Source organism: Erythrolamprus reginae, chromosome 6, assembly GCF_031021105.1.
Source record: "Erythrolamprus reginae isolate rEryReg1 chromosome 6, rEryReg1.hap1, whole genome shotgun sequence".
NCBI lineage: Eukaryota > Metazoa > Chordata > Lepidosauria > Squamata > Dipsadidae > Erythrolamprus > Erythrolamprus reginae.
This window is the reverse complement of record NC_091955.1, coordinates 8,415,736-8,442,136: the sequence shown is the minus strand read 5'-3', so window position 1 is coordinate 8,442,136 and position 26,401 is coordinate 8,415,736. Positions and strand designations below refer to the sequence as shown.

General features: G+C 42.4%; 1 protein-coding gene across 8 annotated transcripts in view; it reads right to left on the bottom strand.

The window, feature by feature from the left end:
• Window positions 1–26,401, bottom strand: part of CRACR2A (calcium release activated channel regulator 2A) — a 78,418-nt gene that overhangs the window by 36,564 nt on the left and 15,453 nt on the right. For all 8 annotated transcript variants that reach the window (XM_070755210.1, XM_070755215.1, XM_070755211.1 and 5 more), the window contains 7 exons: window positions 24,446–24,551; window positions 21,855–22,008; window positions 20,348–20,494; window positions 17,614–17,704; window positions 15,567–15,662; window positions 10,516–10,703; window positions 93–164 (listed from right to left, as the gene is read on the bottom strand). In XM_070755210.1, the coding sequence (XP_070611311.1) occupies window positions 93–164; window positions 10,516–10,703; window positions 15,567–15,662; window positions 17,614–17,704; window positions 20,348–20,494; window positions 21,855–22,008; window positions 24,446–24,551 (854 nt within the window). The remainder of the gene's footprint in view (window positions 1–92; window positions 165–10,515; window positions 10,704–15,566; window positions 15,663–17,613; window positions 17,705–20,347; window positions 20,495–21,854; window positions 22,009–24,445; window positions 24,552–26,401) is intronic.

The following is a 26,401-nucleotide window of genomic DNA, read 5'->3' as shown; positions in this document are numbered from 1 at the left end:
GCCGCGATGAACACATTCATTCGAAAAGGAAGATGACTTCCGCCTACGCACATGAAGACAGACATCCACGCTTGTTTTGGCAATCTTCTTACCTCAAAAAATCCAGTTGTTTAAGGAGTCCTAATTTCTCCCTCTCACATATTTCTGTCACTCGGCAAATCTCACTGGGGAAGAAACAAAACAAGGATGAGGTAAAATCCAGTTCGACCTGCTCAGACGAAATACCAATAGAGCTGTTATTTACTTTCCCTTGTTTAAGTATTGCACTAATAACTACAGTAACCCACCAAATTCCTAATTACTCCAGTTTATTCATTGTTAATGGCTACTTTTAATCTAAATCCTGACAGAAAATTGCTCCTGAGACACAATAAAAGTGAAGCAGAGATGTAGAGCGGGAAGATTGTTAAACTTGCATTTTTATTGTGTGTGCGTGGGGGTGTGGAACTACAGTTTTACAGATTCAGCATTTAGTTCGATGAAGCTCTGGAATAGAATAGAATAGAATAGAATAGAATAGAATAGAATAGAATAGAATTTTATTGGCCAAGTGTGATTGGACACACAAGGGATTTGTCTTGGTGCATATGCTCTCAGCGTCCATAAAATAAAATATACATTTGTCAAGAATCATGTGGTACAACACTTAATGATTGTCATAGGGGTCAAATAAGCAACGAAGAAGCAATATTAATAAAATCTTAGGATATAAGCAGCAAGTTACAGTCAACATGGGAGGAGATGGGTGATAGGAATGATGAGAAAAACTAGTAGAATAGAAGTGCAGATTTAGTAGAAAGTCTGACAGTATTGAGGGAATTATTTGTTTAGTAGAGTGATGGCATTCGGGGAAAAAAACTGTTCTTGTGTCTAGTTGTCTTGGTGTGCAGTGCTCTGTAGCGACATTTTGAGGGTAGGAGTTGAAACAGTTTGTGTCCAGGATGTGAGGGGTCCGTAAATATTTTTCCCATCCTCTTTTTGACTCGTGCAGTATACAGGTCCTCAATGGAAGGCAGGTTGGCAGCCATTGCTTTTTCTGCAGTTCTGATTCTCCTCTGAAGTCTGTGTCGGTCCTGTTGGGTTGCAGCACCAAACCAGACAGTGATAGAGGTGCAGATGACAGACTCAATGATTCCTCTGTAGAACTGGATCATCAGCTCCTTGGGCAGTTTGAGCTTCCTGAGCTGGCGTAGAAAGAACATTCTTTGTTGTGCATTTTTGATGATGTTTTTGATGTTAGGTGACCCTCCTCAACGTTTACTAAACAAAATCAGCAAATTTTATTCCAGGTCCTGCTGAATGTTTGCCCGTTCAACTTATAATTTATTCTCTCTCTCAGACGATCCAAATCGTAATGTAATAAAAGGATCAGCCTTGATGTATTAAAATTAATGCTTCTCGTAACAAATGTAGTTTGAATCTCTTCTCTGATAATAAAAAAGAGACTTTTTGAGTTTTTCATTCACTAAAATTCCATGAAACTGAAAACAAATGAGAAGAACGCCTGGCACACACGCATAAGAAGTGTTATTTTATTTATTTTTATTTATTTATCTATTTATTTTGTCCTATACACAATGAGGGATTTAGTGGGTATATATATATATATATATATATATATATATATATATATATATATATATATATATACACACACACACACACACACACACACACATACACATAGTAAAATACATGATGAAGGTTATAGAGGAGATACTCATAGTAAAATATATCTAAGAAATAATAGAAAAGAAGATATAGTAATAGAACATATCAATGAAAGAGTAGAAGAAGAGATATAGGAATGGAAGAAAGGAATAGGAGATATAGGAGAGCAATAGGACAGGGGATGGAAGGCACTCTAGTGCACTTGTACTCGCCCCTTACTGACCTCTTAGGAATCTGGATAAGTCAACCGTAGATAATCTAAGGGTAAAGTCTTGGGGGTTTGGGGATGACACTATGGAGTCCGGTAATGAGTTCCACGCTTCAACAACTCCGTTACTGAAGTCATATTTTTTACAGTCAATTTTGGAGTGGTTAATATTAAGTTTAAACCTGCTGTGTGCTTTTGTGTTGTTGTGGTTGAAGCTGAAGTAGTCGCCGACCGGCAGGACGTTGCAGCATATGATCTTGTGGGCAATACTTAGATCTTGTTTAAGGCGTCGTAGTTCTAAGCTTTCTAGACCTAGGATTGATAGTCTGCTTTCGTAGGATATTCTGTTTCGAGTGGAGGAGTGAAGGGCTCTTCTGGTGAAGTATCTTTGGACATTTTCAAGGGTGTTAATGTCTGAGATGTGATATGGGTTCTCTTATTTGTGTTCTAACACAGTAACGAATTACCTATTCATAACTAAGGAAGAGAGATTGCGTGAGAGGTTGAAGTGCTGTGGTTTTTGCAGTTGATGTAATCTCAAAGATGGGCTGTGAGTGAGCAGAACTCGTAAATAGGGCACGAAGGATCTGGAAACCCAATCAGATTTGGCTGCCCTACTCAAAGATGTGTCCTCAGACGACCCTTCCCCATTTTTCAAACCATCCAGAGATATAAAGCAAACTAACAGTTTACACATTTGGAATGTAATGCCTTCACAGCAGCTATTCTGGAGGGGGAATTACAACATATCTGATTTTTCACAACATTTTGCCCGTGCAGAAAGTACAACAGTTCATTTTGTTACCTTCAGTTACCGTTCAAAGATACAACGGTGCTGGTTTAGCGTCATTTTTCACGCTTACGACTGTTGCGTCATCTCCAGGGTCATGTGATCGAAATTCAGACCTTTGGAACCTGGCTCATAGTTATGATGGTGTGCAGTGTTCCGGGATCATGTGATCCCCTTCACGTAGTAATAATAATAATAATAATAATAATAATAATAATAATAATAATAATTTATTGGATTTGTATGCCGCCCCTGTCCATAGACTCGGGGCGGCTAACAACAATGATAAAAACAGCATGTGACAATGCAATAATAAAACAACTAAAACCCCTATTATAAAACCAAACATACACACAGACACACCATGCATAACTTGTAATGGCCTAGGGGGAAGGAATATCTCAACTCCCCCATGCCTGGCAGTATAAATGTGAAATGAAGGAGACTCAGACAAGAAGTACAAGATGGTTCCGTTTATTCAGCTATTTCGCAAGTGACTCCAGCAAGGAACGCATCTGAGCTGTCAGTGTCAAAACAGCCCTATTTATACTTTAAAGGTTCGCGCCTAAAAGAAACGGCCGTGCGTCTTAGCCAATCAGACGCGGCCAGGGTTTATTCATAGTTAGAGACAGTATTTACAAATTCTTTCTTTTACAGAGTTTTACATTGGTTATACAGACTTAACACCCCTCCCTCATTGGTTGAGTCAAACTGTCAATCAGTGAGCCAAGTGACGTAGTCCTCCAATCGATTGGGCCGGCGTGACGTGCGCTCAGACCTGCGCAGATCATTACCGGCTGGTATGTCTATGGTGGAGGTTGGCTCGCTGTTGTCTCCTGTCCGCGGCTGGGCCCAAGTTGGGGCTCTGGCCTGCGGAGATGAATACGCTGGTGCCACACCGTGCCCTGAAGAGGAGGAAGGCTCGGCGTCGCTGGAAGATGCATCTGGCCGTGGTAAGTCCTTTTGTAATTCCAAAAGTTCGAGTTGCGTATTAGTGTCTGCTTGGGGGGAAGAATTTCTATTAGCGGCCGGCTCTTCATTTGGTGTTATGCGCCCTCTTAGGTGATCGATGTGCCGCCTCCATGTGCGGCCATCTTCCAATTGTACCACATAAGATTTTGGGGCCGTTTGTTGCAATATTTTTCCTTTCAGCCAATTCAACCCCCCGTCAAAATTTCTAGCAAAAACAAGTTGCCCTAGGTACATACTTCTTTCAGGTGCTATACATGTTTCATCATTTACATTTTGTGTACAATAACGAGGGTGCAACCTGTCCAGGGGGGACCTTATTTTTCGACCCATTAAAATCTCTGCTGGGCTTTTGTTTGTGATGGAATTTGGGGTGATATGTTGCATTAATAGGAATTGGTCTAATTTGTGTTGTATTTCCCCTGGGCCTGCCCTGCGCAAGGCTTCTTTGGCCACACGTACGTAACGTTCTGCGAGGCCATTAACCCATGGTGAGTAAGGGGATGTGAGTGCGTGTCTGACCCCTAAGTTGCTTAGAAAACACTCAAATTGTCTGGCAGTCAATTGTGGCCCGTTATCTGAAACTAGGATGTCTGGGCACCCATGTGTGGCAAACAAATGATATAACGCTTTAATGGTGGCACAAGTAGTAATGTTTTGCATAGCAATGATTTCCACCCATCTGGAGAAAGCGTCTACCACAATTAAAAAGTTTTGAGTTCCAATAGGCCCTGCGAAGTCAATGTGAATGCGGGACCATGGCCCGGTGGGTCTTTCCCATTCCAGAGGTGTTGTTTTCGGGGGATTGGGTCGTGACTCCTGGCAAGGGTCACAGTTTGCTACCCATTGCTCAATGTCCCTATCTAAACCTGGCCACCACAAGTAACCCCTGGCCAAACCCTTCATTCTAACAATGCCTGGGTGGCCTGCATGCAACATACTTAGTACCTTCTGTTTTAAAGTATTGGGGATGACCACCCTGTCACCCCATAACACGCATCCCCTCAAGTAGGATAATTCCACCCTCTTTGATTTAAAATCTGACAGTCCTGTTTTCTCAGAGTCTCCCAACCATCCTTTTTGAATACAATTGATTACTCTTAATAATAGTGAATCCTTCTTAGTGTGCTCAGCTACCTCTTTGGCAGTGGTCAGACAATTTTCCTCAAGGTCTATTAGTAAAACGTCCTCTGTGGGGGTTGGATCTGAGACTAACTCGGGCATGGGGCATCTGCTTAGGCCGTCAGCATGGTTTATTGATTTTCCCCCCTTATGTGTTAGTTGATATTGATATCCTGACAGGAATAGAGCCCATCTTATTAATCTAGGGGACATGAAAGGAGGAGTTGGTTTGTTGGAAGCTAGAAGACCAAGCAGGGGTTTGTGATCTGTTATTAGTTCAAAACTCCTCCCACACAGATAGTAGTGAAATTTCTTAACGCTAGAGACTAGGGCCAATGCCTCTTTGTCTAATTGGCTGTAATTTCTCTCGGCCATGGACAATGTTTTAGAAAAGAAGGCGATGGGGGCCTCTGTATTGTTTGGCATTATGTGAGCTAATACCCCGCCAACCCCATAAGCCGAAGCGTCGCACGTGAGCCTTATGGGCAAGGTTGATCTATATTGAACCACTACGCTTTTAGAGGTCAATAACTGTTTTATTTTATGAAAAGCTTCGCGCTCCATTGTGCCCCAGGTCCAGGGAATTCCCTTCTGCAGCAGTCGGTGTAGCGGTTCTGCTGCCGTTGCCTTCTGTTTCAGAAAGACAGAATAAAAATTAAGAAGGCCCAGAAATGCTTGGAGTTCTGTCTTATTATTCGGCTCGGGTGCTTTGGTTATGGCCTCTAATTTATCTGCTGTGGGGTGTATTCCCTCACTGTCTATTCTATAGCCCAGAAATTCTATGCTTTTGGCTCCCCACACACATTTGTCTGGTTTTACTTTTAAACCCTTAGCTTGAAGTCTAGCCAACACTTCTCTGATGCGCATGTTTAATTCTGCTTGGTTTTTTCCTGATATAAATATATCGTCAAAATATGGGGTGGTTCCTTTTATACCTGCTAATAATCGTTCCATGAAACTTTGGAAAATGCCTGGGGCGGTACTGACCCCAAATTGCAGGCGGGTGCACCTGAAAGCACCCCTGTGGGTCACTATGGTCTGGGCCAGGGATGTGGCCTCATCGACCGGAAGCTGTTGGTACGCTTGCGCAAGGTCGATTTTTGAAAAGACTCTCCCTTCCCCCAGGGAATGTAGCAACTGTTGGACTACTGGGATTGGGTATGGATGGTGTTGAAGGGCTTTATTGATAGTGGCTTTGTAGTCTGCACAGACCCTTAAGGAGCCATCAGGTTTAACTGGAGTGACTATGGGGGTTTCCCAAGGCCCTTGTTCTACAGGGACTAAGATGCCCTGGGCAATAAGTTTGTCCAATTGGATGTCTAATTTAGGTAATAGCGGTAGGGGTACCCTGCGAGGCTTAAGTCTGACTGGGGGTACCTTGGGGTCTAGAGAGAAGGAGATAGGGGCCCCATTATAGGTGCCCAGAGTAGGGCTGAAAACCTCAGGAAATTCTTGGATAAAGTTAGGAATATCAGGTTCAGCATTTATATGACAAAGTCCCAGTATTTCAATACCCAAAGGAGACATCCACGTTAGCCCCAGGAGGGAGTGTTTGGCTCCCTCAACCACGATCAGAGGAAGAGAATATTCACAATTTTTAAATTTTACAGGCACATCTACTTTCCCCAAAACAGGTATGACATTACCTTGAAAATCCCTTATTACTAAAGTTGAGTTAGCAAAGTCAGTTTTAAGAAAATTTGGCATATACATTTTGAATTTGTCCCAAGGCATAATAGAATGCTTAGACCCTGTGTCTAATTCTAGGTTACAGGGTTTGTTATTTAAAAGTAGCGAGATGATAATCTTGTTCCCTCCTTTAGTAGTTGCGCAATTTACGTAAGTTTGTGCTTTACCTCGTGCGTAGTCACGGTTAGCGGTGGAGTCGTTTCTGCGATTGAAGCCTCTGGAAAATTTGTTGTCCCGCGGTTGTTGTGCCTGGTTGTTGAATCGTTGTTGGCGGGGTGTAGAGAAGGACTCCTCTGGTAGGGGCGCTCTGCAAGCCTCGGCGATGTGCCCGCGTCGATTGCAGCGGCGGCAAATGGCGTCCCTGAAGGGGCAGCGCTGTCGTGGGTGATTTCCTCGGCATCCGGGGCATGGGTTGGATGGACGTTGGTATCTGGGTTGTCTGGCGTGCTCGGATGGCAACAGGAGACAGGTGTCGTCGTCCGTGGCAGCTGGGCTGAGGTCATCTGGGGTTTCGGCGCGGGAAACAGCAACAGAGATTTTGGATACGATTTCCTTCTTTTCGTGTTCTTTTAGTTCTTTTGCGGCCGCGTCAGCTACTTCGGCTGTTTGAGCCAACTTGATAACCGACTGAAGCGTTGGGTCGTCTTCTGTCAGGATTTTATTTCGTACCATCGCATTCTTCATTCCAAAAATTAGAGCGTCTGTGAGGCGAGCTTCTGGGCTGTCAAATTTGCACTTTGACAGTACTGTGCGAAGTCGCGTGGCAAACTGATTGACTCTGACTCACGCTGGGTCATCCTAGAAAATTGATGTCTGTAGACCACGGCAGGCTTCGTTGGTTTGAAGTGGTTGGCGAGTCTTGCTTGGAGGTCGTCCCATGGAACGGATTTAGCCGGGAGCGGGTCGGTGAGCGTTTGGACGAGGTCAAAGATTTCCGTCCCGCAATAGTTTAAGAAAATCGCCCGCTTTCTGTCGTCTTCGGCTTCTCCCATTCCTGCCGCTTCTAGGAAGATTTCAAATTTCGCCATATAGGCGTCCCAGGACGACTTCTCGGGGTCGAAGTAGTCGGGAGCCCGGCCGATCTGGAGGTGATTCATTCTTGACTCGTGGATTCTTCGTTCTCTCGTCGCCAGTGAAATGAAGGAGACTCAGACAAGAAGTACAAGATGGTTCCGTTTATTCAGCTATTTCGCAAGTGACTCCAGCAAGGAACGCATCTGAGCTGTCAGTGTCAAAACAGCCCTATTTATACTTTAAAGGCTCGCGCCTAAAAGAAACGGCCATGCGTCTTAGCCAATCAGACGCGGCCAGGGTTTATTCATAGTTAGAGACAGTATTTACAAATTCTTTCTTTTACAGAGTTTTACATTGGTTATACAGACTTAACAAAATGAGTCTTGAGTAGTTTGCAAAAGACAGGGAAGGTGGGGGCAATTCTAATCTCCGGGGGGAGTTGGTTCCAGAGGGCCGGGGCCGCCACAGAGAAGGCTCTTCCCCTGGGGCCCGCCAAACAACATTGTTTAGTCGACGGGACCTGGAGAAGGCCAACTCTGTGGGACCTTATCGGTCGCTGGGATTCGTGCGGTAGCAGGCAGTTCCGGAGGTTAGTCTGGTCCAAAGCCATGTAGGGCTTTAAAGGTCATGACCAACACTTTGAATTGTGACCAGAAACTGATTGGCAGCCAATGCAAGCCACGGAGTGTTGAAGAAACATGGGCGAATCTTGGAAGCCCCACGATGGCTCTCGCGGCTGCGTTCTGCACGATCTGAAGTTTCCAAACACTTTTCAAAGGTAGCCCCATGTAGAGAGTGTTGCAGTAATTGAACCTGGAGGTGATGAGGGCATGAGCGACTGTGAGCAGTGACTCCCTGTCCAAATAGGGCCACAACTGGTACACCAGGCAAACCTGGGCAAACGCCCTCCTCGCCACAGCCGAAAGATGATGTTCCAATGTCAGCTGTGGATCAAGGTCTCTGGTTCCGGAAACCTATCCGTGTCCTCGCTTAGCAACAGAAATTGTGGTTGTAAGTCAAGGACTACTTGTAATGGAATTACCGCAACACTCACCCAATTTTTTTTTGTCGAGTTCACATTGCAAAGATGCCCAGGTCAAATTTGAGCCCCTTTATTAGCTTCAACTTTGCCCCCAACATCCCTTTTACTCTCCGGTCTGGAGAAAAACTCTCCCACAAACCTGTAACAGCCTTTGGCTGAAAATACTCCAGACCAATTGTCATAAGCAGAAAACCTCAAACTATACATTAAACAAGGCAAGCTAAGGTAATTTATCCAGCATGGCAAGCCAGGATAAGGAGTTCCAGAAATGAAGTAGCATGGCAGTAAATCAAACCAGTTGGGAGGATACCAGGAACTCAGATAAAGCATTTCACATGAGATGAACTCAGCATTTGTTCCTGACAACTGCCCCTCCCATTCAGCTCTCCTTTAAACTCCATCCCCAGGTGTGCCTTGTGAAGGGAATCAGGGCCCTTCCTCCCTTGTAAGCCAGGGAAGTGTACTAGGTCCTACTCTCTTCATTCTCTACATCAACGACCTCTGTGACCATATCGAAAGCAACTGTGTTCTTTTTGCCGACGATGTGAAACTTTTCAACACCGCTGACAAGTCACTCACTCTCCAAAAAGACCTGGACTTTGTCTCAGACTGGTCTAACACCTGGCAACTTCAAATATCAACCAACAAATGCTCTACCCTCCACATCGGCAAAAATAATCCAAACCTCGCATATGAACTGAATAAACAATCTCTCACGGCCAACCCACACTCAGTAAAAGACCTTGGAATACAAATATCGAATGACCTAAGTGCTAAAGCCCACTGCAACAATATCACCAAAAAAGCTTCTAGAGTTGTTAACCTGATCCTACGCAGCTTCTGCTCAAGCAATCTCACACTACTCACAAGAGCCTACAAAACTTTTGCCAGACCCATCCTGGACTACTGCTCATCTGTCTGGAACCCATACCACATCTCAGACATCAACACCCTTGAAAATGTCCAAAGATATTTCACCAGAAGAGCCCTTCACTCCTCCATTAGAAACAGAATATCCTACAAAAATAGACTAACAATCCTGGGCCTAGAAAGCCTAAAACTGCGTCGCCTAAAACACGACTTGAGTATTGCCCACAAGATCATATGCTGCAATGTCCTACCGGTCAATGACTACTTCAGCTTCAACAGCAACAACACAAGAGCACGCAACAGATTCAAACTTAATACGAACCGCTCCAAACTTGACTGTAAAAAATATGATTTCAACAATTGAGTTATCGAAGCGTGGAACTCATTACCAGACTCAATTGTGTCAACCCCTAACCCCCAACATTTCTCCCTTAGACTCTCCACGATTGACCTCTCCAGGTTCCTAAGAGGCCAGTAAGGGGCGTACATAAGTGCACTGGTGTGCCTTTCGTCCCCTGTCCAATTGTCTTTCCTTTCTCTCACTTATCATATATATTTTCTTTCTTTCATATATCCTCTCCTCTAAGTTCACTTTTACCCTTATATATATTACTACATGTCTATTTTTCTTCCTATGTATTTGTGTATTGGACAAATGAATAAATAAAATAAAATAAATAAAATACAACCCATGTTGCTCTCTTCTCCATTGGGAAGGATTCATCGGTTGGGAGGATACCAGGAACTCAGATAAAGCAGTTCACATGAAATAAACTCAGTGTTTGTTCCTGAAAACCGCCCCTCCCATTCACCTCTCCTTTAAACTCCATCCCCAGGTGTGCCTTGTGAAGGGAATCAGGGCCCTTCCTCCTTTGTAAGCCATACAATCCATGTTGCTCTCTTCTCCGTTCTTCCCTGCGTGCCCAAAGGATGAGGAGGAGGTGGGCCTTGGTCTTCATCTGAACCCCCCTCTCTCCCTTGTTCTATTTCTCCCCCGCTCTGCCCAGCTTGACTTTGCCCTTCCCCAGTGTCCTCTACAGCCAATGGGAGCCACTCTTCTGCTCTCTGTCAACCGTTTGTCTTCCCCCTCGGATTCAGACTCTGGGAGGGGCATGACACCTCTTTTCTAGAATTACTCACATTTCTTTTTCTTCCTGCAGTTTTTTAGCTTCATTCTGCAGTATTTCCAACTGCTGTTGAGCAATAACGGACTCCTCAGAGGTTCTCTCCAGCGAATTCAGAAGCTCTTGGTTAGTAACCCTCAATTTGGTATTTTCCATGGTGGTGTCAGACTTAACATTAAGTAGCTCGTTGCATTGTTTCTCCAACTGTAAAAAAAGAAGACCTATGGGGTTTTTTTTCAAAAAACTTAGAACTACGTCGCCTAAAACACGATCTAAGAATTGCCCACAAGATCATATGCTGCAACGTTCTACCTGTCAATGACTACTTCAGCTTCAATCGCAACAACACAAGAGCACGCAACAGATTCAAACTTAATATTAACCGCTCCAAACTTGACTGTAAAAAATATGACTTCAGCAACCGAGTTGTCGAAGCGTGGAACTCATTACCTGACTCAGTAGTGTTAACCCCTAACCCCCATCATTTTTCCCTTAGACTCTCCACGATTGACCTCTCCAGGTTCCTTATAGGTCAGTAAGGGACGTGCATAAGTGTGCCTTCCGTCCTCTGTCCAATTGTCTCTCCTTATCTCATTTATCTTTTCTTCCTTTCAAATATGTTCACCTATACTTTTATATCTTTTCTTCTATTCTTTTCTTTATTTATATTATTACATATCTATTCTCTTCAATGTGTATTATGTATTGGACAAAATAATAAATAAACAAACAAACAAACAAATAAATAAATAAATAAATAAATAAATAAATGGACTTTTTATGAATCACAAGTCCATAAAATACCCCCAGGGTTTGTTTATTTATTTATTTTTATTGTTTTTAAAACTATAACAGAAAAAAGAAGAAAACCACAAAGATAGCTATAATGGAAATACATAATTTTTTAAGAAAAAAAAAATCTACATATAAAATTTTAGCGAAGACATCTACATGCCCCAAAGTCAAATCAATTTTTTAAAAATGTTGCCGACTTTCATTTTATTTACTTTGTCAAACATGCACGAGATAACAGGTGATAGATAGATAGGTAGGTAGGTAGGTAGGTAGGTAGATAGATAGATAGATAGAGAGAGAGAGAGAGAGAGAGAGAGACAGACAGACAGACAGACAGACAGACAGACAGATATAAGTGTGTGATTGTGTGTGTGTATCTATATACACTGCTCAAAAAAATAAAGGGAACACTTAAGCAACACAATATAACTCCAAGTAAACCAATCTTCTGTGCAATCAAACTATCCATTTAGGAAGCAACAATGATTGACAATCAATTTCACATACTGTTGTGCACATTCAACTTTGTACAGAACGAAGTATTAAATGAGAATATTTCATTCATTCAGATCTAGGATGTGTTGTGTTCCCTTTATTTTTTTGAGCAGTATATATGTGTACATACGTATATGTATAGGTATAGGTATAGGTATAGGTATATGCATATACAGTGGTACCTCTACTTACCAACTTAATTCGTTCCATGACCAGGTTCTTAAGTAGAAATGTTTGTAAGAAAAAACAATTTTCCCATAAGAATCAATGGAAAAGCAAATAATGTGTGTGACTGGGGAAACCACAGGGAGGGTGAAGGCCCTGTTTCCTCCCAGGAGATTCCTAGAGAGGCGGCATGGAGGCTTCTCCCCTCCTTTTCCGGCCCTGTTTCCTCCCAGTAGATTCCTAGAGAGGCCCCACGTAGGCTTTTCCCTGCCTTTTCCGGTTACAGTTTCAGAGGCTCGGGTTTGTAAGTGGAAAATGGTTCTTGAGAAGAGGCAAAAAAATCTTGAACACTTGATTCTTATCTGGAAAATTTCATAAGTAGAGGCGTTCTTAGGTAGAGGTACCACTGTATATTTGTAAGGCCTTAAAAACACACCTCTGCCAGCAGGCTTGAGGCTGTTGAGTACTTCCTTATGCTCCAATCGATGCTATGAAAGATTGGTTGTGAATATTTTTGTATGGGGGATTTTATACTTTGTTATACACTGTTTTTAGGGTTATATTGAGTTTCTTTGATATGTATTGTATTGATTTTGCTATGTAATCCACCCTGAGTCCACAGGAGAAGGGCAGCCTAAAAATCCAAAAACATAAAATAAATAAATAATGTGTGTGTATGTGTGTGTTTATCTATATGTGTGTGTGTATATGTACATATACAGTGATACCTCATCTTACAAACGCCTCGTCATACAAACTTTTCGAGATACAAACCTGGGGTTTAAGATTTTTTTGCCTCTTCTTACAAACTATTTTTCACCTTACAAACCCACCGCCGCCGCTGGGATGCCCCGCCTCCGGACTTCCGTTGCCAGCGAAGCACCCATTTTGGCGGTGCAGGGATTCCTCTGAGGCTCCCCTCCATGGGAAACCCCACCTCTGGACTTCCGTGTTTTTGTGATGCTGCAGGGGAATCCCAGCAGCGCAAAAACGGATGCTTCACTGGCAACGGAAGTCCGGAAGTGGGGTTTCCCAGCGAGGGGAGCCTCAGTGAAATCGCAGCATTGCAAAAACACGGAAGTCCAGATGTGGGGTTTCCCATGGAGGGGAGCCTCAGGGGAATCCCAGCAGCGCAAAAACAGGCGCTTCGGCTGGCAAAAGGGGTGAATTTTGGGCTTGCACGCATTAATTGCTTTTCCATTGATTCCTATGGGAAACATTATTTCATCTTACAAACTTTTCACCTTAAGAACCTCGTCCCAGAACCAATTAAGTTTGTAAGACAAGGTATCACTGTATTTATGTGTGTATATGTGTGTATATGTATATGTATGTATGCGTTATATATGCTGGCATTTGCAATCTGCTTGCACTAAAGAAATAATCTTTCTGAATAAAAGAAAACGTCTTCTTTCTTCCTTTCTTTTTCTTTTCTTTTTTCTTTCTTTCTTTCTTTTTTCCTTGCTTTGCTTTTTTTCCAACATTCAATTATCATTTAGGCTTAAACCAGCATTACCATGACAACAATGCAATAAGGCAATTGACAGCTTAAAGTGGCACTTTTTCGGAAAGAGAGGAAATAAAAAACGAACCTGGCACCAAACAGGTTAGAAGGGAAAATAGCAGGAGTGGAACATAAATCCTCCACGAACAGTGACAACAAGCCAATGGCCTGAACGGGTTATTTTTCAGGCCGTGTGAACTGCTCGGTTTTACTTACACTCGAACCTTCGAATGAAACATTTGGGATTATTTACAGCTTTCCAAGTCAACGTGTCAGTAAGAGCTCGGCTGAGTCAGTTCTGCAGAGGTCAAGCTGATATTTATGTGAAAAAGAGCAACTGGCCAGCTGGCTGAAGAAGTTAAATTCCCTATATCGGGACTTGAAAAATAAGCAGAGGGCAATGCAGTGTGGGAGCTTTTAAGGCTCCTGTTTCTTCTCTATTTATTTTATTTATTTTATTTATTTATTTATTTATTTATTCTTTGCCCAATATACAATACATATGAAAGAGAATAGACATTAAGTAATATATATAAAGATAGAAAGTAAGAAAGAAGAGAAGTAGAAGGGAAGGAGAGAAAATATATGATATATGAGATAAGGAAAGACAATTGGACAGGGGACGATAGACACACCAGTGCACTTATGTACGCCCCTTACTGGCCTCTTAGGAACCTGGAGAGGTCAATCGTGGAGAGTCTAAGGGAGAAATGTTGGGGGCTGGGGGCTGACACCACTGAGTCCGGCAATGAGTTCCACGCTACGACAACTCGATTGTTAAAGTCATATTTTTTACATGAAGCAGAAGGAATTATTTGTTTTTGTAGACTTCTCGTCCAGTAGCGTATTCCAGAAAGCGAGCAAAATCTCACAAAATAAACAGGCTGTCCTCGACTTACGAGCACCATTGAGCCCAAACTTTCCGTTGCTAAACGAGACAGACTGTTGGGGCCCCTTCGCATCTTGCCGATATTATGGATGAATGATTGAATCTGATGAATGTACAGTGATACCTCGTCTTACAAACGCCTCGCCATACAAACTTTTCGAGATACAAACCCGGGGTTTAAGATTTTTTGCCTCTTCTTACAAACTATTTTCACCTTACAAACCCACCGCCGCCGCTGGGATGCCCTGCCTCCGGACTTCCATCCCAGCAGCACAAAAATGGACGCTTTGCTCGCAACGGACATCCGGAGGTGGGGTTTCCCAGCGAGGGGAGCCTCAGTGAAATCGCAGCATCGCAAAAACACAGAGGTCCGGAGGTGGGGTTTCGAGGACTTCGGTGTTTTTGCGATGCTGCGATTTGCTGATGCTCCCTTCGCTGGGAAACCCCACCTCCGGATTTCCATTGCCAGCAAAGCACTTATTTTTTGCGATGCTGGGATTCCCCTCCTGGGATTTCCCTGCAGCATGGCAAAAACACAGAAGTCCGGAGGTGGGGTTTCCCATGGAGGGGAGCCTCAGGGGATCCCAAGAGCGCAAAAACGGGCGCTTCGGCTGGCAAAAGGGGTGAATTTTGGGCTTGCACACATTAATCGCTTTTCCATTGATTCCTGTGGGAAACATTGTTTCGTCTTACAAACTTTTCACCTTAAGAACCTCGTCCCGGAACCAATTAAGTTTGTAAGACAAGGCATCACTGTATATGTCTGTATATGTTTTTTTTTTACATTTTAGCCATTTGTATCAGTCTTTTTAAAAGTAAATTAGATTTCTTCTATATATTGTTTTTGTTTAGGATGTTGTACGCCGCCCTGAGTCGCTGTGAGAAGGGCAGCATAGAAATCTAATGAATGAATGAACGAACGAACGAACGAACGAACAAACGAACAAACGAACGAACAAACAAACAAACAAACAAACAAACAAACTGTGCATTTTTTTGGAGGATTCTACCAGAGAGCTCGACAGAACACTGTTGTACCTTTGAATGGTCACTAAATGAACAGTTGTAAGTTGAAGAATGAAGCATGACCAATTTAGGACTTGGCTCCAGGCTAATAGGCTTTCGAAAAGTACAGTTAAAATAACACAGCAGACTGCCACCGTATGGCTAAGCTTAATTAAAAATGTGCTTTTGTTACAATGCCATAATTTCCACCTACTATTTTCAGTTTCTGCGACAGTTGTTCGGATTCCTTCTCCTTTTTGGCAAGTTTTTGTTCCAATTCTTGCTGTTGGGACTGGAACCTCTCAGTTCCCTGCGAAATTGGACAATAATAAAAAGTTTAAAACAATTCGTCCCTTCCAATCATTTATGATGACATTTTCGGAGTTCATGAAATGCCCTTATTTACAGCTGCTCTCAGTATTCCGGAGACCCATGTCCACGCTTTTTATTTTTGTTGAAAAAAAATTACTTCTAATTTTTGGCAAGTGATCAACAAGGTTCTGGTTAACCATTGGCATAACAAGGGTGGTGGAATCGGATTGGACACATGATGACCTGCTTTATGACTGTCGCAACCTGCAATAGACTAGAAGACCTTCAAGATCTCTCATTCATTCTATAAATGTGATAATTTCAGCACTTGAACTCATATTTTACACAAACCAATTATTTTGCCACTATTACAGAGTGGATCTTCTCCGGGTCCCGTCAACTAAGCAATGTCGCTTGGCGGGACCCAGGGGAAGAGCCTTCTCTGTGGCGGCCCCGGCCCTCTGGAACCAACTTCCCCCAGAGATTAGAATTGCCCCCACTCTCCTTGCCTTTCGTAAGCTGCTTAAAACCCACCTCTGCCGCCAGGCATGGGGGAATTGAGATCCTCTTTCCCCCTAGGCCTTTACAATTCTATGCATGGTATGTATGTATGTATGTATGTTTGGTTTTTATATTAATGGATTTTTAATCATTTCTAATATCAGATTACTATTGTACACTGTTTTATTGTCGCTGTTAGCCGCCCCGAGTCTCCGGAGAGGGGCGGCATACAAATCCAATAAATAAATAAATAAATAAATAAATTACTACCATACTATATGATGTGGTTAGCTTTGGCCCAGCTCCTGCCCCAAATTGCTCAGACTCAGGGTGGCTCACAATAAGGAAAATGCAAAGAATCTAAAAATCTAAATCTAAAAACATCCTAAAACCCCAATTTCTTAAAACGAGTGGCTCACATTCAGTCAATCATACATATAAATTTATTCATCGGCCGGGGCTAGGTGTTAAATTTAGTGGCCCCAAGCCTGTCAGCAGAGCTGGGTCTTTAAAGCCTTGTGGGAAGTGGGGACGGTTCGAATCTCTGGAGGGAGTTGATTCCAAAGGGCCGGGGCTGCCACAGAGAAGGCTCTTTCCCTAGGCCCCACCAGGCAACATTGTTAGTTGATGGGACCTGGAGAAGGCCAGCTCTGTGGGACCTGACCAGCTGCTGGGATCTGTGAGGCAGAAGACAGTCCCATAGATGTTGTGGTTAGCTCTGGCCCAGCTCCTGCCCCAAGGAATGTGCAGGTGGATGTGAGGGAAATATCTACATGCTACAGGCCTGTTTCGCTCCCAGTGGAATCTGCCGACGAAGCCTCCTCTGACCAAGGAGGCATGAGTGACAGGGAGGAGGGGAGTTTGGCAGACAGCCCAGGAGGAGATCAATTATCTGTATCATCCCTGGATTCTGAACAAGAATGAATGACACATCCACGCATGCGTAGAGTGATGCATAGGAAACAACAACTGAAGGATTATTACAAGAGAAAATGAGGCCATCTGTGGTTGGGTGGGGCTGCTGTAATTAGTGCTACAGATAAAAGTGCAGCCTGGTGTTTTAGCCTCATGGCAGTTTATCTGATTCATTGTTTCGTCAAGATCGTGGTTTTTGTGCTGTTCAAGATTGTGTGTGGACTCTCTGGACTTTAGAATTGGACTCAATTTCCCAGTTATTGGGTGAGCAATTGGATTGCATTTAACCTGTGCCTTGTGTGTACCAGAAAATCCCTTTGACATTTAAAAAGGGAGCTGTTTCTGTTTTTCTGTTTATAAAACTTTTGGGTTTTCCTTTTATCGTGTGGTGTGTGTCTTCCTGGACTAATTACCCTGTAATTACGGGCGGTTGAAACATGCCGGCAGAACACTATAAAGTGAGAATAACTCTATAGTCAAATCCTACGGTACATCCATCTCTCCTTTAACAATCACATTCAAAATATACTTGCCTCCAACACCACTTTTTCTTTCTCGGTTTTGATCTGCTGCTCCATTTCTTCATACAGATGCTGGATTTCATCGTCGTAGGCAAACATTTTGCTGATTTTTAAAAAAATACAATAAATTACATCTGGGTTGGAGCATCAGCAAAATAATAATAATAATTAAGAGAAACTGTATAATCTCCCTTTTGAGAGAAAGCTCACTGTGGATAGGCAGGGAAATGTACCAGATAAACCTACAGCTGCTTTGCAAGTCATGCTCAGGAACATTTCAGTGCAGATGGTCCTCAAGTTACAACAGTTCGTTTTATGTATGTATGTATGTATGTATGTATGTATGTATTTTTTGTTTGTTTGTTTATTTACTTATTTACTTATTTACTTATTTACTTACTTACTTACTTACTTACTTACTTACTTACTTACTTACTTACTTACTTACTTACTTATTTACTTACTTACTTACTTACTTATTTATTTATGCCGCCCTTCTCCTTAGACTCAGGGCGGCTTACAAAATGTTAGCAATAGCACTTTTTTAACAGAACCAGCCTATTGCCCCCACAATCCGGGTCCTCATTTTACCCACCTCGGAAGGATGGAAGGCTGAGTCAACCTTGAGCCGGTCATGAGATTTGAACCGCTGACCTTCAGATCTACAACCAGCTTCAGTGGCCTGCAATATAGCACTCTACCTGCTGCGTCACCCCGGCTCATTAATGACTGCTCCAAGTTACAAGAGCACTGAAAAAAGTTACTTAGGAGTATTTTTCACACTTACGACCATTGTACCATCCCCCCATGGTGAGGTGATTTACATTTGGATGCCTGGCAACTGGTTTATGACGGTCAGTTTGGACGACCTTCCCCTGAGGATGCCAATTTTACCTTTAAGTAAATACAGTGGTACCTCTACCTAAGAACGGCTCTACTTAACTGGGTGTTCAAGATTTTTTTGCCTCTTCTCAAGAACCATTTTCTACTGTTTTCTACCATTTCCGAAAGTGTAACTGGAAAAGGCAGAGAGAAGCCTCCGTGGGGCCTTTCTAGGAATCTCCTGGGAGGAAACAGGGCCGGAAAAGGCGGGGAGAAGCCTCCGTGGGGCCTCTCTAGGAATCTCCTGGGAGGAAACAGGCCCAGAAAAGGTGGGGAGAAGCCTCTGTGGGGCCTCTGTAGGAATCTCCTGGGAGGAAACGGGGCTGGAAAAGGCAGGGAGAAGCCTCCATGGCGCCTCTCTAGGAATCTCCTGGGAGGAAACAGGGCCTCTATCTTCCCTGAGGTTTCCCCAATCGCATGCATTATTTGCTTCTACATTGATTCCTATGGGAAAAATTGCTTCTTCTTACAAACTTTTCTACTTAAGAACTTGGTCACAGAAAGTGGCAGTTGTGGCAGACCAAGAAGCCGCCTTCTATGTAGGTAGTACACAACCTGTTGCCAATGGCCAAAGTATGACCTCCATCTTTGATGTGGCTTTGTCCAAATAAGAGGAATACCGATAGTTTTATAGCAAAAGCATTTAGACATGTACTGCTTCATAGTTCTTTTACGGACCTCTCTAAGTGGTTTACAGAGTCAGCATATTGCCCCCAACAATCTGTGTCCTCATTTTACCCATCTTGGAAGGATGAGTCAACCTTGAGCTGGTGGTGAGATTTGAACTGCTGAACTACAGCTAGTAGTTAGCTGAAGTAGCTGGCAAAGACTACCTGGATTTACTTCGATGAGGGTTTTGATCTAGTTTTTATTCTGTGTTCGCCACTTTACATAACAACTGTGCCACTAACTTATCAACTATAGTGACTTCCTTAATGACAGTGGCAAGAAAGGGTCGTAAAGTGGGGCAAAATTCATTTAATGAGTGTCTTGCTTAGCAACAGAAATGTTGGGACTCAATTGTGGCCATAAATCTATATGTCCTAGATGTGAGTTTTACGAGTAGCTAATGGGATAGATATTATTAACACCTAGTTAACACCTAGTTACGGATTGAGACTGCTTGGTATGTATGTGTGTAATGATTGTATAGCTTAGTTTAGGCGGTTTTATTGATTAGCTTAGAAACATAGAAGTCTGATGGCAGAAAAAGACCCCATGGTCCATCTAGTCTGCCCTTATACTATTTCCTGTATTTTATCTTAGGATGGATCTATGTTTATCGCAAGCATGTTTAAATTCAGTTACTGCGGATTTATCTACCACGTCTGCTGGAAGTTTTGTTCCAAGGATCTACTACTCTTTCAGTAAAATAATATTTTCTCATGTTGCTTTTGATCTTTCCCCCAACTAACTTCAGATTGTGTCCCCTTGTTCTTGGGTTCTCTTTCCTATTAAAAACACTTCCCTCCTGGACCTTATTTAAGCCTTTGACATATTTAAATGTTTCGATCATGTCCCCCCTTTCCCTTCTGTCCTCCAGACTATACAGATTGAGTTCATGTGCTTTTACCGTTTTTAACTGTTTTATATTTGAGCTTTATTGTATTACTGTATTATTTTATTGTTTTAAAATAAAATAATACAATCCTACAGGATTGGGCGGCATATAAAATCAAATTAAATTAAATTATACTCGCAGGGCCAAAACCCTCGTGTGGATTCCATCAAACCTGCTGCTGTAGCTTTGAACACGTGTTACGCATTCACGGGGAAATTTCTGGGGGCCCCCCCCAAAAGAATCCCCATGAACGAAACAGGAGGTAAGTCCCCAGTGCGAGCTCTCATAAAAGACTGCATTTACTTTTGCAGGACGCATTCCAAAGTGTTCTTTTCATCATCAGCTTCGTGGAGCTGAGAGAAGATTTTTGCCAGGAATTCTTCAAAATTGGAAAGCAGGTGAGGCTCATGTTTCCTCAGGTGCAGCCATAGCTTCTTCACATCGTCTTCACTGGGGGGGAAAGGAAAAAAAAGAAAAGAAATACAGGTTAGGGTTTAATTCTCGAGAAGTTTTAGTAGAAAATATAATTTTTAACATTCTGGTAGCCTAAAGTAAGGATTCTGGGGATAGATGAAACAATGAGCAGCTTTTTTCCTTCTTCTTTTTCCAATTCTGATTTTATTTATTTATTTTATTTATTTTATTTATTTTATTTATTTTATTTATTTTATTTATTTTATTTATTTTATTTATTTTATTTATTTTATTTATTTTATTTATTTTATTTATTTTATTTATTTTATTTATTTTATTTATTTTATTTATTTTATTTATTTTATTTATTTTATTTATTTTATTTATTTTATTTATTTTATTTATTTTATTTATTTTATTTATTTTATTTATTCATTCGTCCAATACACAAATACATAGGAAGAAAAATAGACATGTGGTAATATAAAAGAGGGTGAAAGTGAACAACTGAAGGATTATTACAAGAGAAAATGAGGCCACCTGTGGTTGGGTGGGGCTGCTGTAATTAGTGCTACAGATAAAAAGAACGGCGTGCTGGTTTAGCCTTGTGGCAGTTTATCTGATTCTTTGTTTCGTCAAGATCGTGGTTTTTGTGCTGTTCAAGATTGTGTGTGAACTCTCTGGACTTTAAAATTGGACTCAATTTCCCAGTTATTGGGTGAGCAATTGGACTGCATTTAACCTGTGCCTTGTGTGTATCAGAAAATCCCTTTGACATTTAAAAAGGGAGCTGTTTCTGTTTTTCTGTGTATAAAAACTTTTTGGTTTCCCTTTTATCGTGTGGTGTGTGTCTTCCTGGAATAATTACCCTGTAATTACGGGCGGTTGAAACACGCGGGCAGAACACATAGGTAATAATAATAACAGAGTTGGAAGGGACCTTGGAGGTCTTCTAGTCCAACTCCTTGTTTAGGCAGGAAACCCTACACCATTTCAGACAAATTGCTATCCAACATCTTCAAAACTTCCAGCGTTGGAGCATTCACAACTTCTGGAGGCAGGTTGTTCCACTGATTAATTGTTCTCACTGTCAGGAAATTTCTCCTTAGTTCTAAGTTGCGTCCCTCCTTGTTTAGTTTCCACCCATTGCTTCTTGTTCTACCCTCAGGTGCTTTGGAGAATAGCTTGACTCCTTCTCCTTTGGGGCAACCCCTGAGATATTGGAACACTGCTATCATGTCTTGATCTGGTTTTCCTGCACGAGTGGACTTTTTTTTGTTTAACCTTGATATAAAGCAGCATTCATACACCTGACCTTTTTCCCAGGCCAAAATAGCACAAAATGATGGCTTGTGTGCTTCTCCTACCTCTCCACTGCTTCAGCGGCAATACTTACTCCTTCAAGACATTCTCAGCTCCAAGTCGTTCCATGAGATTTGAGAACTGGTCGGCTTCTTCATTTCTGTCCACGACACTTTCTTTCTCTTTAGGGTGAGAGCTCGTTTCATAGACCTCAGCCAACGATTCCTCCCTCCTAGACAAAAACTGGCCTGCAGGTTTTAAAAGATTGGGTTTTATTGGCCCTCAAGGCATAGGCAACATTTTTTTAAAATCTAGCTGTAATAATACCATGAAAAATAAACTGCTGCAATCTAGAAGGGGGGAAAAATGTGTCATTTTCTGATAAAGATTACCATAGAAGAGCATGAAAATTCTACAACATTCGTTCAGTTGTTTCCAGGTTAATTCTTGGCTTACGACAGTTCCCCTTAATGACTGTTTAAAGTTATGATGGATGGAAGGAAGGAAGGTTATAATGAGATGGAGGGAGAGTCTCCCTTTAGCATTTGGCCACCACAGGTGTCCCTAATATGAGTGATGTTGCGATGGCCAAACCCCTCCCTCCCCCAAGGTCAAACACAAGCCTGATGTGGCCCTCAAATGAAATCGAATTTGACAATCCTGTACTAAGGTAAGCATCTCCCCTTGGGGTTGGATAGCAAAGGAGATCATTGTTGAATACTTTTGTCCCTTGCGATTTCTTCTACAAAATCCCAAAAGGCTGTGGTGAACGGAAGAAAGAAAGAAAGAGGGAGGGTGGGAGGAAGGAAGGAAGGAAGGAAAGAAAGAAAGAAGAAGGGAGGGAGGAAGGAAGGAGGGAAGGAGGGAGGGAGGAAGGAAGGAAGGAAAGAAAGAAAAAAGGAAAAGAAAGAAAGAAAGAAGAAAGAAAGAAAGAAAGAAGAAATAAAGAAGGAAGGAAGGAAGGAGGAAGGAAGGAAGGAAAGAAGGAAGGAAAGAAAGAAAGAAAAAGAAAGAAAGAAAAAAGAAAGAAAGGAGGAAGGAAGGAAGGAAGGAAGGAAAGAAGGAAAGAAAGAAAGAAAGAAAGAAAGAAAGAAAGAAGAAAAAAGAAAAAAAAAGCCTTCCCAACCAAGGATGTGGGATTAGTCATCCAGGATATAGGAAGGAACTGAATCCACACAGAGTGTTATAGGTGATAAGTAAACAGAGAAAATCATATGATAAACAAATGAGTGAGGGAACTAGGTAAGCCTACCCCAAGACAACTAGACACAAGGACAGTTTTCCCCCGAACACCATCACTCTGCTACACAAATATTTCCACTATCAAACTATTTCCTAAGTTTGCATACTATTAATCTTCACATGGATCACCCATCTCCTCCCACTAATGACTGTATGACTGTAACTTTGTTGTTTGTATCCTTACAATTTATATGGACTGGTTCCTAATATGATCACTTCACGTGATCTTGATTCTATCCCTCTGTTAATGCAGCCTAGAACTGTGTTGGCTTTTTTGGCAGCTGCTGCACACGGCTGGCTCCTATTTAAATGGTTGTCCACTAGGACTCCAAGATCCCTCTTCAGTTATTACCGTTGAGCAAAGTACCACATACAGTGGTATCTTGACATACGAGTTTAATTCATTCCAGACCAGAGCTCGTAAGTCGATCAACTCATATCTCGAACAAATTTTCCCTATATGAATTAATGTAAATAATTCTAATTGGTTCCAGCCCTCAAAAAAGTTCCAAAGTTAGCCTAAATTATGAAAAAAGACATGTTTTTAATTAATAAATGTACCTGGACATACATGCAACATGTATAAATAAACAATAGAGTAAATAATGAAAAGAGAAATGTACAAAATACAATAACAAAATGTATAAAACACGGTACAGTAACCTTACTTTGGCGACAGACGAGTGCGGCTGTGTACTGTAGGAGCACAGCTGAGGAGGAGGGAGCGAGGGGAGGGAGGACGAGTTGGCTGCGCGGAGCTAGGCTACGTAAACAACACTTTCTTAAACTATGGCCGAGAAAACCGGAAGCGAATGGCCGAGATAACCGGAAGCAAGGGGATTCTGGGTCAGAGAGGCGATGCGCCAACTAGCGGTAGCATCCTGAAGCTCGGCTCGTATCCTGAATTTGAGCTCGGGTGTTGAACAGAAATTTAGCTCTCGTCGCGGCTCGTAACTTGGAATACTCGCATGTGGAGCAGCTCGTATCTAGAGGTACCACTGTATACTACATATAATATATAATATATAAGGTACCGTATATAATATAAATATAAAATGAGCCGAGGTGGCGCAGCAGGTAGAGTGCAGTACTGCATGCCATTAAAGCTGACTGTAGATCTACAGGTCAGTGGTTCAAATCTCATCACCGGCTCAAGGTTGACTTCCATCCTTCCGAGGTGGGTAAAATGAGGACCCGGATTGTGGGGGCAATATGCTGGCTCTGTTAAAAAGTGCTGTTGCTAACATGTTGTAAGCCGCCCTGAGTCTAAAGGAGAAGGGCAGCATTAAAAAATGAATGGATGGATGGATGGATGGATGGATGGATGGATGGATGGATGGAAGAATGAATGAATGAATGAATGAACACATAAAAGGACCACCAGAATAGGAATTGACCGATAGCTGAATTACTTCTAAAGCATGATGTGGATGGAAAACTCACTGAATCCAGTGGTGAATTCTTCCAGAGTAAGAGATCCATTGCCATCTGCATCCAAAGTGTCAAATACTTTCTCCAGTTCTTCTGGAGGTAACGCCCCGTGGAGCCTCTAAAATGACAACATTTTCCCCAGTTACACAGAAGTCGCAGGTAAATTAAAAGGTTAATATATTTTTAAAAAAATATTGAAAACAACAACAGCAACAAAAAAACCCCCACCCCCAAATGATTTAGACAAATGGAAGATTGCTTTTCTTTTAAGCCAGTGGGACTGTAATTTACAACTATCTAACAAGAAATAAGCGTCGTTGATTCATAAGGATTTCACGTCTTACGAAGATAATGTCGGACAAGAAATTTGGAACCTATGCAATGTCTAAATTAAATAGCCATCAGTGACACCAAATTCTGCAGATAGGATAAAGGAGCCTTCCTTCCACACTTCTCTACTTATAGCAGTTCATTTAGGGACCGTTCAAAGTTACGACATCCCTGAAAAAAGTGACATATGACCATTTTTGACCCCTATGACCTTTCAAGCATCCCCATGACTTCAAATTCAGGTGCTTGGCAATTGATACATATTTATAACAGTTGCAGTGTCCAGAACTCATGTGATCAGTTTTTGAAACATTTTGACAAGCAGTATCAATGGGAAAGCCAGATTCTTTCTTTCTATCTATCTATCTATCTATCTATCTATCTATCTATCTATCTATCTATCTATCTATCTATTTAATTTGTATGCCGCCCCTCTCCGCAGATTCAGGGCGGCTCACAACAGCAACAGAAAACGATATATAATACAAATTCAATAATTAGAAAGCTAAAAACCCATAATTTAAAAAACATGCACACAACATACCATACAGAAAACAGTATAGGCCTGGGGAAGATATTTCAGTTCCCCTATGCCTGACGGCAGAGGTGGGTTTTAAGGAGTTTGCGAAAGGCAAGGAGGGTGGGGGCAGTTCTAATCTCAGGGGGGAGCTGGTTCCAGAGGGTCGGGGCCGCCACAGAGAAGGCTCTTCCCCTGGGTCCCGCCAAACGACATTGTTTAGTCGATGGGACCCAGAGAAGGCCAACTCTGTGGGACCTAATCGGTCGCTGGGATTCGTGCGGCAGAAGGCGGTCCCGGAAATATTCTGGTCCGGTGCCATGAAGGGCTTTATAGGTCATGACCAACACTTTGAATTGTGACCGGAAATTGATCGGCAACCAATGCATACTGCGGAGTGTTGGTGTGACATGGGCATACCTGGGGAAGCCCATGATTGCTCTTGCAGCTGCATTCTGCACGACCTGAAGTTTCCGAACACTTTTCAAAGGTAGCCCCATGTAGAGAGCATTACAGTAGTCGAATCTCAAGGTGATGAGGTGTTGTGATGATTAAGGTATTAGGCTAGAAACCAGAAGGCTGCGAGTTCTAGTCCTACCTTACACACAAAGCCAGTTGGATGATCTTGGGCCGATCACTTTCTTTCATCCCTAGGAAGGAGGCAATAGCAAAACATTTCTGGAGAACTTTGCCAAGTAAACTGCAGTGACATATCCAGACAATTGCCAAGAATCAGACTCAAACTCAACCCAGACAAGACGGAGTGGCTGTGGGTCTTGCCTCCCAAGAGGGACAATTCCATCTGTCTGGGCGTCCTCTTCGATCCACAGCTGACATTGGAACATCATCTTTCGGCTGTGGCGAGGGGGGCATTTGCCCAGGTTCGCCTGGTGCACCAGTTGCGGCCCTATCAGGACAGGGGGTCATTGCTCACAGTCACTCATGCCCTCCTCACCTCGAGGTTCGATTACTGCAACGCTCTCTACATGGGGCTACCTTTGAAAAGTGTTCGGAAACTTCAGATCGTGCAGAACGCAGCCACGAGAGCCATTGTGGGGCTTCCAAGATTCACCCATGTTTCCTCAACACTCCGTGGCCTGCATTGGATCAGTTTCCGGTCA